The 17,994-nt window shown below is 43.9% G+C and overlaps 2 protein-coding genes across 10 annotated transcripts in view; one reads left to right on the forward strand and one right to left on the reverse strand.

The window, feature by feature from the left end:
- The first annotated feature begins 674 nt into the window (after positions 1-674).
- On the forward strand, positions 675-13,492 carry ZDHHC23 (zinc finger DHHC-type palmitoyltransferase 23). 7 transcript variants are annotated; one of them, XM_028504429.2, is made up of 6 exons: positions 676-919; positions 1,534-1,728; positions 4,354-5,061; positions 6,786-6,953; positions 8,791-8,966; positions 13,259-13,492. In XM_028504429.2, exons 2-6 carry the CDS (start codon positions 1,568-1,570, stop codon positions 13,285-13,287), a joined length of 1,242 nt encoding a protein of 413 aa, XP_028360230.1. In that variant the 5' UTR covers positions 676-919; positions 1,534-1,567; the 3' UTR covers positions 13,288-13,492. The 7 variants fall into 7 exon arrangements, with proteins under 7 accessions (XP_028360229.1, XP_028360230.1, XP_035874012.1 ...); XM_028504428.2 differs by lacking the exon at positions 13,259-13,492 and having other exon boundaries at positions 675-919; positions 6,795-6,953; positions 8,791-12,197; XM_036018119.1 differs by lacking the exon at positions 13,259-13,492 and having other exon boundaries at positions 1,447-1,728; positions 8,791-12,197.
- Positions 12,743-17,994, reverse strand: part of CCDC191 (coiled-coil domain containing 191) — an 84,743-nt gene continuing 79,491 nt past the window's right edge. For 2 of the 3 annotated variants that reach the window (XM_036018117.1, XM_028504425.2), the window contains exons 15-17: positions 16,957-17,109; positions 16,293-16,438; positions 12,743-15,553 (exon numbers count right to left, since the gene is read on the reverse strand). In XM_036018117.1, coding sequence (XP_035874010.1) covers positions 15,403-15,553; positions 16,293-16,438; positions 16,957-17,109 — 450 coding nt within the window. In that variant the 3' untranslated portion in view covers positions 12,743-15,402. The remainder of the gene's footprint in view (positions 15,554-16,292; positions 16,439-16,956; positions 17,110-17,994) is intronic. The other variant, XM_036018118.1, reaches the window with a different exon arrangement.

A 17,994-nucleotide genomic window follows, 5' to 3' on the forward strand; every position in this document is an offset into this window, starting at 1 on the left:
TACACTCTTTAAAATTCTGGGTAAGAATAAAACCAAAGAGGACTGTCGTTTTAGAACAGTTTCATTTCAAACATGCTTACTACTGAAAACAAAAACTCTACATAGGCCTGAGGGTCTAATGTAGTGCCTGCTCACCAGAAATAAAAAAAATGAGCAAAATCACCAGTCACGGGCAGTTTTGGGCTTTTAAGAGAAGGTTAGAGAATTTGGGGCGGTACCTCAGTAACCTTTGGCGGTGGAGAGCTCTCCCAAAGCCTGTAGCAGGCGTCTGAACAAGCGGTGGCACACCCACGGGTTTCAAGGACTTGGGAAAACCTCAGGGTTCTCAGGTTTCCCACATTTCCGTCACCACCCTTCCCCCCCGACTGGAGCTTTGGAAGCTGCCCCACCCACGTGTCGCTCGCAGGCTACAGCCGGGCGGGAAAGGGTCCAGGCGGCCGCCTCTGGGGCGGGGCGGAGGTGCCGGCCAGCCTTTCACCCCGCCGTCGGGACTCGCTCGAGGAAGCCGGTCTACTGTTCCTCCAGTCCCGGCAGAGGCAGAGCTCCGGGACAAGGGAGGGGCCTCGCGAGCCGGCCGTGCCCGGCGGTGGGCGGTGCACGTGAGGGCGGGCGGGGATCCCCGGAGCCGGGGGCGGGGCACCCGGAAGAGCGCGCGGACTGTCGCGGGGAGCCCGGGCGGCCGCGAGGGGGCGGGGACGGCGTGGGGAGGTGGACGCACCGCTCGGGCCACGGCGGGCTGCGGTCACAGGTGGGCGGCGGCGGCGAGGGCTCGGCGGAGCCGAGCTGGAGTCTCCGTCCGAGACTCCGGCCGTCACGCCGGGAGCGCTGCAGAGATCCAGGCAACGCGTCTGTGTCTCCGAGGGAGCGGACCCTTTTCCCTCCGCATTAGTTGCCTCTGCACCTCGGCCCCGGAGAGCAGGTAACTTCCCTCCCAAGGTCATTCTTCGGGCGGGGCGACGCTCAAGGCCCGCCCACGTCCTCACGATTGGTGGGGGCGTGAGAGGCGAGCTGTGCGCGGGGTTGGAGAAACGGGGCTGGCCGAAGACCTGGAGCGCTACCCGGGCACCTGGTGACTTCCTCGGAGCCGCGTCGCCGGCCCCTGCAGCCGGGAGCGTTCGCCCTCCCCAGCGGACACATGCTACGTCTCTGCCCGCAGCCCCGAGGGTGACTTTCCATACCCACCCAGGTTCGGGCGGGACCGCTCAGCCCTCCTCGGCCGGCACCGGCAGGGTCGCGTAGGCACTGGCGTCCCGGCTTTCCGGGGTAGCGTGGTCGGCTGTCGCCATGGGAACGGCTGGTGCCCAGTAGCCTGTTCTGGATGGGATGGGGAGGTGAAGGCGGCTCCAAGCCCCAAGAGCCGTAGTGCTCTCTCTCTGGCCAACCCGAGTCAGAAAAGCCTGATGAAAATGGGACCCCCTCACCCACTTCTCAATTTTGGTTTCTCAGGCGTTGACTGTTGATCCGAGAGAGAGAGAGAGGCGTTAATGTGTTTACAAGATGTGACTTGTGTTCTTGCCTCTTTTACCTTCTGAGGGCTTCTTACACCTCATGGTGACAGGTGAGAATCATGACACAGAAGGGCAGTTTGAAGGCAGTGAAGAAAAACAAAGCGGAAGAACCTGAATTGGAGCCCCTGTGTTGCTGCGAGTACATTGATCGAAATGGGGAAAAAAACCACGTGGCTGCTTGTTTGTGTGATTGCCAAGATCTGGATGAAGGGTGTGATAGGTAAGAGCAGAGTGTTTCTTGATGCTGACCCTCTTGGCCCTTTTGAAAACTGCCATGTATACTTTCAGTTTAGCTATCCAGGACACTAGAATTTCCTCTTGATTCTGTTTCCAAAGATCTAAAATTGAGAGTTGTCTTCTGTGTCAAGGGTACTGATTTTACAAAGATGGATTACTCAGTCGTGCACAATTGACTGTTCAGCTCAGTTTACTAGGACCTTATTTTTCATTTAAAGGGAGAAGATGGAAAGAACAGGCAGATAAAGGGATAGTAGGCAAATTAAATGTATAAAAAATAAAATGCAGCCCAGCAGAATCTGTAATTTTTAAATGAACATGGTACCAGAAAATTCCTATGTTCTCTGGGATCTCAGCATTTAGAGACTGTGTGGGATTGAACTGTACCTGACTGCAAAGGGCCTTGAGGGTTGAAAGATCATTTTTCTGCTATTGGAACTGGTCTCACCCCTTGTTTCTGGGGAGGAAATACAGCTAGAAGGAAGGTCCCTCTTCTGGACTGGCTATTTCCAATACGAGTGGTAACACTGTTTTGTTTGATGCTATTGTATCTGGCTTTTATTTTTACTGTTAATCTAAGTGACGGGAATTACTATCCAGAAAGATAATTTTTAACATCACTGAAACAATTTTGTATCAAACAATGATAACCTGTTTTTTATCCAGTTTCTTAGTAATATATTTAAAAATTGTTGCCATATGGAAGACATAATGTGGGAAGAATAAGGATGTTCAAAACTTGCTTTTACTTTTCCCATTAATAGCTACTCTGCTTAAAAAGTCATTGCAATGGTAAATTGTTGACTTAGAGCTTGGTGTATTAATCTAGCATGAACAGCATTCTTGGGGACCACTGTGGTCTAGTACCAACCTTGACACTTGAATACTTCATAACCCCTTTGTAATTATTACTTAACAGTGTCTGTTATCTTTTTTATAGATATCATTAAATATGGGTTCTTTAGACTTAGTCTAAAATCCAAGAGAAAATGGAGCACTTTGTGCTAATGAAATAAGTGATGCTACTTCCATAATCTCCATCACTCAAGACCGCAGCCCTTCCATTAACTTTCTAACTCTTCCTCCCTCCCAGCCCTTGAGACCTGGGCTGTCTTTGAGTTCTTGCCTGTGCTCTCTCCATAAACTTCTCTGGACATAGGCTTCCTGCATTTCCACTCTCCTGCTGCTCTGATGACTTCCATATAGTTATCTCCCACTTCCAAGTTCTAGCCCTATTTTTTTTATTGTCTAAAATCAGTGTGATCATTCCTTAAACCATTCCTTTCCTTACTAGCATTAAGTATGCAAAAAACGTCAACAATGCTGTGTGTCCTCCAAGCTCAGTCATTTGACCCATAGTAGTTTGACCTCCTTTTTTCCCCATATAGACCCGTCCCTGCTGAACTGGTTTATCCCTGGGCCCAGGACAGGTTTTGTGCCATACCCAAGTCTGTCCACTGGAACACATCCCTCCTTTCCTCTCCACGTGTACACATGCTAGCCAGCTGTCAAGGTTGAGTACAGATCCCAGCTTTCCCACAAACACCCCTCTAATGACCCGTCCTTTGACCATTCCTTATGGTATTTGACCGTAATAGTTCGTTGGGTGATTTTGCGGCTTTGTCACTTACCTAATAATTTTTTTTTCAGTTTGTTTCCTCTGACAGGGTACAAGATGAATACCGAATTTGCTTGAGTTTTAAAAGGATAAGTCCAACCAGTAAAGTGAAAAGGGGGTCCTAATAATTCTTGATCCCATGTTGTCTTCACAACTGGATTGTGAATTTTTTAAAGACTTTTATGTGTCTGTACCCACCCAAGGGTAAACAGTACTTGTAGGGAATGTGTGTATTTATATGAGGTCGGACCCCAAAAACCGGAGTTATCTTCTGGAGGGTGGGCCCCTTCTAGTACAGACTTCCTTGTAAGAGCCTTGGTTTCGGTGAATTTGTTTGAAGACTCTTTCAATGCCATTGCCCACTTCATGATGGGTGATTACAGATACCTGCCCACATGGCGCTGAGGGTTCAGTTTTTTACCAAAAATGGCATGAACCCCTTGGCCCACCCTCCCTATTCACCTGATGTTGCCACAAGTGACTTTTTTTTTTGTTTCTCTGGATGCAAAAAGTTTGTTTCCCTCAAAGGGAAACACTTTGCCGATGTGGAAGTGGTGAAACAAAAAATGGCAGAAACACTAAAAGACATCAGAATCAATCAGTTCAAAAACTGTGTTAAGCAGTGGAAAAAAATGCCTCGATAAGTATATCGCATCAAATGGAGAGTACTTTGAAGGTGACTGAAATTTAAACATGTAAGAATAAATACACAATTTTTTATAAATTCCATTTTGGGGGGGTTCCCCTCTCATACATATTTGTTTCATGGAGAAATGGTTTTAACTGTTAAATATCTAAACATTATCTTTTGGTCCGTATTTAGAAATGACACATGAATTTGAAATTAGCATGTTTAGTAATCAGAAAGTAGATTACTTGGCCTTTGGCTTCTTTTTATCATTTATCCTGCTGTTTGGCCTACAGTGTTCAGTGGTTTTTAACTCACCAAACTCATGTGAGGTGTCTTCTCTTTCTGCTCTTTTTGAATAGATGGATTACGTGTAAGTCTGTGCGGCCGGAGACTTGTGAAAGGATCATGGATACAATCTCTGATCGCCTCCGAATTCCTTGGCTTAGAGGAGCCAAAAAAGTTAACATTAGCATCATTCCCCCTCTCATCCTCCTGCCTGTCTTCCTCCGAGTGGCTTCCTGGCATTTCCTCCTGGGGGGGGTGGTTTTGACCTCCCTTCCTGTGCTGGCCCTGTGGTACTACTACCTCACTCACAGAAGGAAAGAACAGACTCTGTTTTTCCTGAGCCTTGGGCTCTTCTCTCTGGGCTACATGTACTATGTGTTCCTGCAGGAAGTGGTCCCTAAAGGGCGTGTGGGGCCCACTCGGCTGGCTCTTCTTACCTGCGGGTTATTTCTGATCCTATTAGCTTTGTACAGAGCCAAGAAGAATCCAGGCTACCTCAGAAATCCAGCAAGCAGGGACAGATCTCTAGGTAGCAGCCAAACTGAGTGCCTGAATGGAAAAGGGCAGAAGACCAAAGGGTTCCCCGGCACAGATGTGATGGGCATTCTCAACAACCGCACGCTGAAGGATGATCAGAAGGACTCTGCCAGGTTGTTGGCTGGAAGCCCCACCATGGTGAAGGATGACTGGTGTGCCAAGTGCCAGCTGGTGCGACCAGCCCGGGCATGGCATTGCCGGATATGTGGCATCTGCGTGAGGAGGATGGATCATCATTGCGTCTGGTACGTGGGAAAAATTTGGAGGCTTGCAAAGTGTAAATTCACGTGAGACTCGCCATGTTTGATCTTCCTTTGTATCACCCTGAGATCTTTCTCCTTCTCAGCCTTACATCTTGTAGATATCTGTGGGCTGTTAGGGTGTTCCCACTTAGTCACCGTTTTTTTCCAAGTTTCACAGATTTAGTTCTTTCATAGTCATTTCCTGAAGGTGATTTTTCGTTTTCCTTTTTTGCTATTCTCTTTTGAGCTGCCCCTCATTTATCTTCTCTTTTCTAAAAGAGAAGCATCTAGAGTTGAGTAATTTAAAAAACAGTAATTTATCAAAATCAGTATAGCCATATTTCCTTTACAACACAGTTCAAGCAAGTGTTCCCCTATTTTTAGGTGACCCTTTTGTCCTAACCATACATCCTTAGTAGTTCTTTCTGATGCTACTGATGATTTCTTGTCCACATCGTTGAGGTAAGGTTCTGCCAGATAGCTCCCTATCTGGTTATTGGTAGAGAAATGGGCTTTTTGGGTACATACCTGCTGGCCATTGACAAATGAGGACATAGGAAGGCCTATATGATACAAAGTGCAACTGTTAATGTTACATCTTGAGTAAATTTAAAATTTTTTTTAAATTTACTCATTGATTTTAGAGGTGGGGGAGGGGAGAGAAACATGGATTCGTTATTCCACTTATTTATGCATTCACTGATTGATTCTTGCATGTGCCCTGACCAGGGATCAAACCTGCAACCTTGGTGCATCAGGACGATGCTCCAACCAACTGACCTACTCGGCTAGGGTTACTGAATACATCTTAAACTAAAGGGGGTGGAATTAATTCATGTTTGCAATTTTATTGCTCTTAAAGCATTCAAGGTCAGTGAGTTACGCATTTTATGACTAGGATCTGGCTATGTAGCATACCTCCCTCTCAGAAGGGGACCTCAGGGGGGGCACATGAGGTGCGGAGGAGCCAGGAGGACGTTGGGGTGGACCTCAGGTACAGGCGCAGCTCTTTTCTGGGGCATTGTCTTAAGGAGTAAACAGGTATTTTCATTTTTAGATTTTCTACTTCTGTCATTTATTTCTCTCTCTCTCTCTCTCTCTGAGTGTGTGGCCCATTTACAAGTACTGGTTTGCAGAAGGCCTGACAGTCACGCCCAAAAGGCCTCTGCCTCCTGTGGCATCCTGGTGTCTCTGCACATGCTGTCCTACAAATGGCTGTGACACGAACTCTTCTTACCTGACTAGTGGTCTGCCCATCATGGCGTTGGTCTCCATCCCATACCATGTTTCTACTCTCCCGGGATCTTTTTATTAATATATATTTAACATTTTCTGATGCTGTGTAACATTTCAGATTTAGCATTTTTAAGTTTTCACAACTCTGTCATCACCCTTTCTGTAAATGATGATTACAGTATTAATTCTCTTCATAGTTGGGTGATAGACTTCATTTATTAATATTTAGAAAGATTTGTTAGCCAGGTCTGGCTTTTTACTTAGTATTGTCCTTAAACTGATGATATGATTTCACTTTGTAAAGAGCAGAGACTAGCAGACTACATTTCTCAGTGGGCAAGATTTTAATGCCCTCAAATTGAAAAATAAGAGAACTTTTTGATAACTGATATTTACACCATTCCTGTTTTAAAAGCTTTTTTGTTTATCTGAGTTATATAGAGAACTTTCTAAAACGTGTTTCCTTTTTTATCCCCCTGTGCTGTTTTGAGGATAAATAGCTGCGTTGGAGAATCAAATCATCAAGCATTCATTCTTGCGCTTTTGGTGTTCTTGCTCACCTCCGTGTATGGGATCACGCTGACACTGGACACCATTTGTAGGGACAGAAGTGTCTTCACCGCTCTCTTCTATTGTCCTGGAGTATATGCAAATTACAGGTGAGGTACGAAGTTGCCACTATTGGAAGGGGCTATGATTTGCTACTATGGTTAGGGACTCTCAACCCAAACATAGAACAGATTATAGGGCTTTTGGATATCCCTGAAATTGCCAACAAAATTGTGTAGTGGATAGGTGCGTTTTTCTAGGGTGATGTCAAAAGGATCCTTGCCCTTAAAAATGAGGAAGTCATATTGCGTAAGCAGGAACACGAGGCTTCATCAGGGACTGCAGGAGTCAGTTGACCACTCACATGTCCAAGCAAGTGGCAGTGAAACTGAAACTAACTAGCAATCCATTTTGTCATAAATATCAGCAATTGCTTCACTTTATTGCTGCTTTCTGGGACTTTTTAGCCCAGTCTTAATTTGTAAAGTGCTTACAATCTAACCTTTCTTTTCTGTTCGGCCTCTATTGGTTTTTCCTGTTCTACTTTTTTTTTTTTTAATTACCACTCATGATTACTGTACTTATCTAGGTCAAAATTTCCTTCTGAATTGTTCTTTTGGGCATGTTTCTGTATTGTGAAGATTTGCACACTTCGGGCGAAGCTGGCATTTTTCAGCTTTGGCCTGAGCCACTCCTGCTGAAAGCCACAGGCTCCCCCTGCCTGTGTTCTTGGTTCCCTCCCCCATTTCTCTCTGGTGTGGGTGCTCAGTGCCATCTGTGGTCCGAAGCTGAGGCAGTTCTGCCCCATGGTCCTTTTCTTCTGTTTGTTTTCAGAACAGTCCCTGCCTTATCTCCATAGTGTCCCTGTGCAGGTATTCGTTTTTATTAGTCTGTGGACAGATCTCCCCCATTGCCATGTACATCTAGACATTTATGGGCATCATTAGAATAGACTGGCCCTCCTCCTTGGAGGTAAGTTCCTTTTTTCCCCATGTTGTGAGTTTTCAGTAGGTTGTGAAATTCTTCAGCAACACTGAAATTCTTCTGTAACTACTATTCTTAGTATGTGGAGACAAATGTCCTAGAGCAGAGCATGTCTGTATGTTACAAAACCTGAGTTTTGTCGACTTTCTGTGGGCCACTTAAACAAAATAGTCCTGCCATTGGTTCTCACTGCTCTGTATGGGTGATTCATATCACCTCATCTTTACAGTGATTTAACCATCTCTGAGGCCCTTTTGGCTTAAGAAATGAAGGTTGTGAATGAATTTATTTCCACCTAACTCATTTGCAAATGTTTGAATGAAAATAATCAGCTGGCAGACATTGAATGGTAACCTCTCCTCCCAGTCTTATTAATGAGCTGAAAGGAGCTTTCGTGTCCTGTGTGGTGGTTTGGCTTTAGGAAGTAGAACTTGAAATGCGATGGGGCTCCCGCACATCTCACATGCAAACAGCTTCTGGGGTTGGGAGTTGTCTCTGTATTTGTGCTCATCAGCATTGGACTAAAAAAAAAATGGAAATTAAGAACTTCCCACCCACAGCTTCCTTGAGGATGTTTACAGCTAATTCGTGGAGCCTTCATTTTCTCCTGGGTTAGGAGAACAAATGAGGAATTATTCATTCAGCAAACGGATTCTGAACCCTATTATGTCAGGCACTGTGTTGGTTGTGTGGGGGATACAAAATGCAGGAAACAGTCCTTGTTATTCTAGTATAAAATACTAGAAAAAGAGGCACTAATAATTAAAATAGGACATGGTAATAGTCATAATTTAAGCAGGTTATTGTTGTTTTGAGGATAGAAAAGCATCTTCCAGTGGGATAATTGGGAAAGGCGCCAAAGTGCTCTAGAGTAAGTGCTGCATGTGTAAGCTGTCAGGACAGGGACAGGCTTCTGAATGCGCACACATCCGTAGCCCTGACCTGCCCATCCCCCCTCCCCAGCTCAGCGCTGTCCTTCACCTGCGTGTGGTACTCGGTGATCGTCACAGCGGGCATGGCCTACATCTTCCTGATCCAGCTGATAAACATCAGTTACAACGTGACTGAGAGGGAAGTGCAGCAGGCCCTTCGACAGAAGACGGGACGCCGGCTCCTGTGTGGGCTCATCGTGGACACAGGCCAGTACAATCGGGGCTTCCTGCGGAACTGGCACCAGTTCTCCACCCTGGGCGCTCATCCATTGCACGACCCCGCTGAGGACATCGTCTGAAGTGCCTTCTGGGCGGCTCCCTCTGTGTCCTTCAGTCGTGCACTTCACTGTCCACGCAGGGTGTTCGTTTTTATCCCTCGTCTCTTAAAGGCATTGTAGGGCCACTCTCAGGTTTAGAGACTGGACTGGAGAAATGAACTTTTCTGACTTCACAACTTAAAAGAGATTTTTATGTTGAAGCAGTACAAGTAGAGCCGTTCCTTTCCAGCCACCTTGTTAAGAGCTCAGTCACAAGAAGTCGAAATGGATGTGGATTACTAACGCACAAACTGACTGAAGCAATTCCCATCCCTTAGTACAGGAGAAAGAGTTTTGGATTAGGATAGTTTCTAGTCCCTCTTTTAATTCCTAATAGCCATGTGACCCTTAGTTGAGTCACTTCCCCGAATCTCAGGTTCATCTGTTGGGTGGGGTGCCGGTGCCCACCCTGGCGGCCTCACAGAGCGGTCATGAGGGGCACGGGAGGGATGCGGTATGTGGAAAGCACTGAGAAATAGTGAAAGCCCCACAGAGATAATGAAGCATTATTAAGAAAATCCCAAGACTGAAAAAAAAATAGTTTGTAGGTCAGAATATTGAAGTCAATGTTATTAAATGCTTTTCAGCATTTCAGAGTAAAAAAAGATCCCCGAATATCATGTTGTACAGTTACAGGAATTTCTCTTGGAAGTCTTAGACATTAACTACTCAAACGGGGTAGGAGATGACCAGATGGATTTACACTGTCGCCTAATCTTGAAAGTGGAGTTCATGCCAGTTATAATTATTGCTGGTGTAATGTACAGTGGTCATGAGTTTAGGTGATGAGTTTTTATGTTTTCTTAAGCATTGTTGTTTAGATTTAGTCTCAATAACTCCAGTAGGCATTAATGTTTTTGCCTCTTGCCATGTCTCACCTGATAAGGTGGTAGCCACACGTGTGACGATGACTGGAAGAGGAAAACAGACACCCCTACAGGGAACACCACTCTCTTTCCTGGGTAGGGGGTGGCTGGCTACTGTCAAGGGCATGATGATTTTGATTCATGTAAGTGATTCAAACGCTGTCAGCTATAGTGCTGAGTTGCAATAATCCATGTCTAGTATTCACATTATTCTGGCATGGACCTAATTTGAGGGGTTGGTTGACATCTTCCCTCTTACCTTGCACATGACTTTTCACTCACCTTTCCCTGGATAAAAGTATCTCACCAGGAGAGAAAAAACAGCGTCATGTGTGTGGTTTCCAGGAATTAATGGATTGCTGTTCTTCCCTAGTTCTTCCTAAAATACCAAGTTGTTTCTTTAATCATATCTTAAAACTGAAAGTTTAAAAATAATTAAATATTTACATATAATGGATCTATTCTGCCATAGAATTAAGATGAGGCAATTTCAGATGCGGGGGGGAACCCCTCTTGGTTTTGTACGTGTATCTTTTTTATTGAATTTATTGGGGTGACACTGGTTATTAAAACCAGTTATTATATAGGTTTCAGGCGTACAGTTCTACCATCTGTATATTGTATTGTGTGTTTACCATGCCAAGTCAAGTTTTTTTCTTTTTCTTTTTTCAGTTCCAACAGCAATTCATGGTCCTTAAATTTGTCTTGGCTTGTAGCTTAATATAGAGGCAACACTGCCAGGTTTTTCAGTCTCTCTGTGCATACTGCTGCAACAAGAGGTTTATAAATGTTGAGAGGAAGCAGTGCTACTTCCTGCCACGCTACCCCGTGCAGCTAGCACCGAGTCCTGCCGTTAGCGGAAGCTGTCCATAAGACAGCTTGTCGGTGCTCTCCCCGGAGATGGTTTAACACATGATAGGCCGCTGGGGTGAGCCAAACAGCAAGTCTGGGGGTGTTAGCTGAGGCTGTGGTTTCTCCACTGAGGCATTCTCCCTGGCCCAGAGTCATGCATTCATTTGGAATTAACATTGGATCTGATATAACTAACTCCCTCCTGTGGGGGTTTGCCAGAAGAGAGACAGTAATAATGTCAAGGACAACATGTGGCCAGAAATCTCTAGCTGTAGTCTCTTGAATACCAGATATATACCAACTCTGTTTGACAACTGATAATAACATTCATAGAAATGTTACTATAGTCAGTAATTTTAGCCTCTTGTCAAATCTTTAAAAACAATCAAAATATGACATGACGAGTCCCACCAGAAAGATCAGTCATTTGAGAGAATGGGAATGTCATCATCTTTAAAGCCACATAATAGCGTTACCTGGATGGGGTGACTCGGTGTCCCTCTTTTGGGTAAGGACTTCCTCGTATATAATTCTGGTTTATTGGAAGTCAGAGGCTTATTTTAAGTTCCTTGAGGATGTCATGATTGGCAGTTTACAGAACAAAGCTCAAACCTTTGAAAATCTCAGTGGTTTTTTGGGGGGTGAAAGTCTACTGAAGTATTTGCACTGAAAGGAGAGCAAACAAGCAGCTCTCGATGAGAAGGGCTCTGTAGGCTCTAGGACACCCTTGGCCTACACCTTGGACACCTCCTAGACTTTTCGAGCTTTTTATGCTCTGAAACCATCGCAGGGACCATGTCCTCTAAAGGACAAAGCCTCTGTGAGCCAGTGAACCCCAGAGAAACATTTGGTGGTGGCATGGGGAGCTGCCCTGTAAACTCCATGCCAGTGTCTCTGGTCCCTCAGAGCATGCTACCCACATAATTCCAAATAAGTGGGTCCCCTTCTCTCCCCCCATAGACTTGGCCTCTGTTACTAAACATACTGAGTGTGGAGTTTAGTAAATGATCGACTGTATTCTAATCAGTATTGCTGTCTTGCCAGGTGTGCTATTCCTGGGAAAGCGAAATGGGTCTATTTGAGAGATGCAGTGGAGAAATAGTTAAGGAGCAGAATTGCATGAAAGGAGAAAATCCTTCAATGTTTAAAATGTTTCTTATGACACCTAAGAGTATTCTGTGGTTAGAGCTGGGCCCACCTGACTTGAGCTGATCATAACAACGGCTCTTTGCTGGGTTTCTCTGATGCTGCTCAAGTCGAGCTGTAAGTGTGTTTCAGGGACGCTGTGCTGCTTGTGTCACCTCGGCCACCTGTGTGTCTGTGAGTAGGACACTGTGAATCTGTGCTATCCAAGCAGCGTTTTCTTTTGGTGAATGAAGTGATTGTTGTCTTCCACTGTACCATCTGCCTAGCAGAAAGGCTGCTACAGACTTTCTCTTATGCAGTAGTCCTTGGTACTTTGAATATTTTTAGCAAGAGAAAACTTTCCACACTAGAATCTTCCACTGCCAGAAAACACAACGCTCATTGTAATATTCACAATGTGCTTAATATACCAAATTTCCATTGAGTAGGACATTAGATTTTTATTATAAAACTCAACTAATGTAAGCAAAAGTATGACATAGAAGCAGCTTTAACAAGGATGTTTAAAAATTAATGTTTTGGCCCTGGCTGGTGTGGCTCAGTGGATTGAGTGCCGAACTGGGAACCAGAGGTTTGCTGGTTCGATTCCCAGTCAGGGCACATGCCTGTGTTGTGGGCCAGTAGGGGTTGCACAAGAGGCAACCACCCATTGATGTGTCTCTCCCTTTGTTTCTCCCTCCCTTCCTCTCTAAACATATATAGGTAAATCTTTAAAAAAATAAAAATTAATGTTTTGTCAGATTTAAGGGTCTCTCTAAACTAGGTAAGCAGGTTTATATGACTTGACTTTATTTAAGTCATATTTTGGTCCCCTGAATTTTAAGAGAGTTTCCTCACATACGCAGTGGATGAGAGAAACTTTTGCTTGAGGCACCTGTTTGGAATCTGGTTTTCTCATCAGCAGCTTGACAAGTGCACCATTTTGTATTAAACATTGCAAAGGTGATGCAAGGGAGAATGAGAGCTGGGCTTAACTTAATGCTGAATAAAACTCCATATGTCGTACATATTTGCTGTAACTAATATAAACTTGTCAAATCAGCTAAATTTGATCCTGTTGCTAATGGACAGTTCTCCCCACTCCAGCTGGCACTAAGTGTTTCACTGTAGTATTAGCCGCTGGCCACAGACTGAATGCTCAATGAAGACAGAGTTCCTGGAGGTTGTGGCTATTTCCAGGTTGGGCTTGTGACTTATTACTGCTCTAGGCTTCCCGATGGCACCTTCCACTTCCAGAAAATTCATCTTTAAAGGCACAGCTTTAAAACCAGATCTATTCTAGTTGTTGATGCAACTAAAATCCTGTATTTTTTTTCAGATGGCGTCACTGACAAGATGCCATGTTAGGAACTTGCAAGAAGCTCAACTTCGATCCTGTGGTCTGGGTGACTGGATGGTCGGAGTTGCTAGGGCTTTTGAGCCTTTTCGTTTGATTAGGTTTCTGGGCCTGATATTATCAACTAAAGGAAACCCAGGAATGTTTGTTTAACATTAAATTTAATATTTAATATAACTGGCCCACCAACATTGCAGGGGATTTCTGAAGCCAACTCTAGAAGCTGTAGGCTAAACATTTTGCACTGTTTTTATACTTGTATTCATGATGTCTTATCACCTCAGACTCAGACACAAGGCCTTTCAAATGGAGATTTAAAAAAATTACTGCCATTTATGTAAAACAATGTACTGTGACCAAGTTATTTAAATGGAAAATAAAGTGCTTTCTTCAACGAAAATAGTTGGTGTTTCTTGGTGCGTCTCCTGAATGCCTTTGCTTTCAGAAAAGCCTGTATTGTAGCGGGGTCCTCTCTCTGGCCCCGTGGATGGCCCCAGCCTGTGTACCTAAAACTCACTTTTCCAGTTTTGCAGGCCAGATACTGCTTAGTGGGCATTTTGATAGCAGTGACATTTCAAATCGTATCTTTAAGATAGCCCAGCAACAAAGAGGTCGTTTACTAAGTTTTTTCCTTATGTCTCTTTAGAAGGTTCTATAAGTAGGCAAAAAGTTCTCACTGGCTTAATCAGAATATGGGCTGCTTAAAGACTCAATGATGCTTGAGGTGAATTAAAAGAAAACTTAAGAGAGAAAACTTAAAGTTTATGAGTCTTGGTACTAAAATAAAATTGGTATTTGAGTTCTGGATGCCAATATCAGCCAATATTCTCTAACTACTACATACAATTAAGTATGAACAGTGGGTTAGGTGGAAAGAGATTAAAGAGTTACTTTTAGTGCCATTTTCTTTAGTGGCTGTTAGTCTTAAAAAGAGTTCTCAGATGACAACTGTATAATCATACTAAAGGAAAAGGTGTGCGGACAGGGATATTGCAGAAGAAATAAAGTTCAATATAGGATATTTTGTCATGTCTGAGTAAATCACATCTTCCCTAGAAAAAAGGATAGAAGTCATCTTGCCGGTGGTATAGCTAGATAGCCCTTCTAGGAAGTAAGAGACGAGAACAATTTACTGAACACAAAGAATTTATCAACTCATTTTCAATTTACTAAATAATAGTTGCCTCAGGGCTGCAAGGGAGGTTCTCGTTTTACTGTGTGCATTTACCTACCACTTGAAATTGTTGGAGTAAATGTGTTTTGCAATGAGATATTTTTCTTGCAGATAATTCAGTTCACAGAAGGGATTGTCCTTACAGTCTTTAGCATCTTAGAGATTAAAACATGTTTTGAATTCAAGATAGATATCTTGACACACAGCTCAAGCTGAGCTGAGGTCTAGAAGCCAGATCAAGTACTATTTAGAAGTTGCAGTTGGGAGCATGAACAGACATTTTAACAAATTGCTGGCTTTCCCTTGCTGCTTATTATGTACACAGAAAAGCAGTTTTTTGGTGCCCCAATTTCTCTGAAATTAGGAGACACTGTTACCCTTGCAGCAAGCGCATACAGTGCCTTTGGATACGCAGTTTTCCATTGGGGTGGGCAAAAAGGATGGAGTCTGGCAGAATGCTTGTTGCTGATACGAAGGTATTAGATGCCTGACTGTGTAGGGCTCCTTTTCTTTGTACTCACTACTTTTAATTTCTATTTGATTAAAGGTACACAAGTCATGTTAAACTGTAAGGACACATTTTCCTCCACAAGCTCAGGCAAGCAAACACTCGTCCTTTGTAAAGTTTATGATGCTAAAAATACATACGATGCATTTGAACAGTGGAACAGGAACAGTTTCTTTGGATGATCCTGCTGTGATAAATGCTTTAGTGAACTGATTAGCAACCCAAGAGAAATAAAAGAATGAAGTGCAAATTCAAAAATAATCCCTGTGATCCAAGAGTATCTGATAGAACATAAGCAGCCAGGTGTGTGTGTGTGTGTGTGTGTGTGCGCGCGCGCAACATGTATGTGCTGTTGACCAATGGACATTCCTGTCCTAAGCACGCTGGCTGGTGCTCCCCACACCAAGGACCCCCTACACGAGGGCTGCGCGAGCGCCAGCACGGTCAGGAGTCAAGGCAGGGCGGCACCTGGAAGTCAGGCAGAATTTCAGCTACCTTCTTACGGAGTTGCTGTCGCCTTTCTTCTCTCACTCTTTCTTCTTTCTTGAATTGTACAAACTTCTTCCATGTCTGAAGTGTGATCCAGAGAATCCTCCTTTAAGAGTAAAAAGGACAAAATGTGAAATACTAAGGGGAAGTTGACTTTCCACATTAAAAACCTTATAATAATAATCCTTACGCACATAAAACATATAAAAAAAGGCATGGAAATCACAACTGGAATCAGACTGAGAAATACTGTAAAGAAATAAAAGGAAAGGACTGGATAGTAACGGAAAAGGACCCAATAAAAAAAAAGAAAAGTAAGCAACACAAGTGGGTGGGAGGGACTGACAGTCACAGGAGGAGAGGGAAACTGCAGAACATGGAGGCATCTGTCCTCCATGCTGTGCTCAGTAGGCAATGACACCCAGTCACCAAAAAGGACAGATCATTTGTCTATTGTCAAAAGAGGTGCATAATACAGTTTAGAGCATTTCTATCCAAAACACTTAAAATTACAAAAAAAAAGGAAAATATATCAAATGACCTTATTCCCCAGGGAATAAAGAATACATACATTTGCTTAAATTTGTTTCATTCATTGCACATCATTTTATTCTTGTGCCCATCTGTGAGGCAGAGAAGGCGGCATCCTCCTCCTTTTAAAGATGGGGACCTGGAGTCCCACATAGTCAAGAGCTGAGCTGGAGCTCCTGCCTCTGCCTGGTGCCTCTGAATGCCCAGCCCTCCCAGCCTCCACCTCATCTTTTCAGACATGTTCCAGGCATAGAATGTGTTGCAGCGTGATTGTGGAGTCAGTGAGTGAATTTCCTCAGAGATCAAAACCTCACCTGTCACTATGCTCTGCTGCAATCTTGTGTTTGCTCTGTGAATCGATCTTGGCCTCCCTGACCATGTTAAACCAGGCTCTGAAAATCTTCTTTTGAAGAAAATGTATGCACAGTTTTTGTATTTCTTCTTCTAGCTCAGTCAGGTACTGGGGGTGAGGAAAGGAACAGAGGTGAGACAAATAGTATCACAAAGAATTAGGGCAAATAAACAGTACAAAAGAGAAAGGATCGAACAAACACAAAACAAAGGACACTGGAAGCATAAAGAGAGAACGTGGCAGCCAAAAAGAATACCCTCTGTCACACATTAAGGAAGTAGTAATGGAGCCAGAGGGGCAGAAACAGTTACAAGGTTGAGGAGGTGGGTTTCTAGTAAAATCCCCTGAGCAATTATGGGATAAGAGATGAGTATAAAATAAAAAGCTGATGTAATGTCACATTATAATTTATAGAGATAAACACTATATAAAAAGAAACATGCTTAAGATTCTATAGTAACAAAAAACTCAAAATTTCACATTCATTTCAAGGCTTTGGTTTGGATTGACTATTTTACATTGTTCTTGAAAAACCATAATGACTGCACATTCTGGGTTGCATCTGATTTCCTTACACAGCATTGAGGAGAGACATGTATTTCGAATGCCTGTCCCTGTGGCCTTACCTGCAGCCAGCTCCGGATGACTTTCCTAAGCAATGTTTGTGAATGAAACTGGGCGGCCCGGGCCGTCTTCCTCGCCAGGCTTTCCCGACTGCACTGCAACCAGGTGAGCAGGCATTTCCTCTGCAGGGCCAAAGAGTGATGTTCTTTGGCCACCTGGACAATTTTTAAAATAAGAAAAGGAAATTATTCCCTTTATCTTAAATCAGTTAAGGAAACACACTCGCTTGGCAAATGATGCTGCAAAACACATCCAGGCAGTTACCAGAGAAAATAATCTATGTCCCCGCAGCTTTGACTATTGACCCTATTATAAGGGGGTTGAGATTCATCTCACGTGCAGCCTTTCAGTGCCGACTCCCTGAAGACCACAGCAACTGGCTGGTTATTAGGAAACTGGAATAAACAACCTACAAAGCCAGTATTTCACTTGCACTGAGTTTTGAAGTGGGTGGCTGGCAACGTTCTCTGTTCAGTTGGAGCTTAGACAGCAGCTCCATAACAAACCTCTCTTCTTTATGTACTTACTTAACCACTGTCTAATTGAGGAAACATGAATACTTTCAATTAGTTCTGTAGAATGAGCTGTCACCAGTGCTGAAATTTAGACATTATCAATAAACCACAAAACCATGTGATAGAAAAATAACATGATGAATAATTTAATATCTTACCAACTTAAAAGGCTCAGAGCATCATTCTATCAAAGTAATAATACAACTCAGAGTTTATAGATTGTAAAAAGTAACATTCTTTCAAGAGGTAGGAGGAAGAAACCCTTCCCCCTTGGTGCTTTCCAATCGCACATTCCTCTAGGCCTTGCCTGGCCACCCAGCACTGTGAACGTGACTGACCGGAGCGACTCCCTGGGCAGTCAGACTCTTTGGTCAGAACGACCATCCCAGGAGGTCTCTGTGGCACCTGAGGATGCTGCAGGTCCTGACCCCTCACAGTCTGGGAGCCAAAAGGCAAGGGCAGCCAGAAACACACAGCCCCCTCCCTGCCCTTCTCCTCATCCTCTGGGAAAACAACCAGAAAGGG

Source organism: Phyllostomus discolor, chromosome 2 (genome assembly GCF_004126475.2).
Source record: "Phyllostomus discolor isolate MPI-MPIP mPhyDis1 chromosome 2, mPhyDis1.pri.v3, whole genome shotgun sequence".
In the NCBI taxonomy this organism is placed as follows: domain Eukaryota; kingdom Metazoa; phylum Chordata; class Mammalia; order Chiroptera; family Phyllostomidae; genus Phyllostomus; species Phyllostomus discolor.

Coding starts and splice junctions, on each gene's coding strand:
- ZDHHC23 (XM_036018119.1), top strand. CDS start 1,568: ATGACACAGAAGGGCAGTTTGAAGGCAGTGAAGAAAAACAAAGCGGAA. Junction 1,729..4,353: donor CTGGATGAAGGGTGTGATAG/GTAAGAGCAGAG, acceptor CTTTTTGAATAG/ATGGATTACGTGTAAGTCTG. Junction 5,062..6,785: donor ATGGATCATCATTGCGTCTG/GTACGTGGGAAA, acceptor TGCTGTTTTGAG/GATAAATAGCTGCGTTGGAG.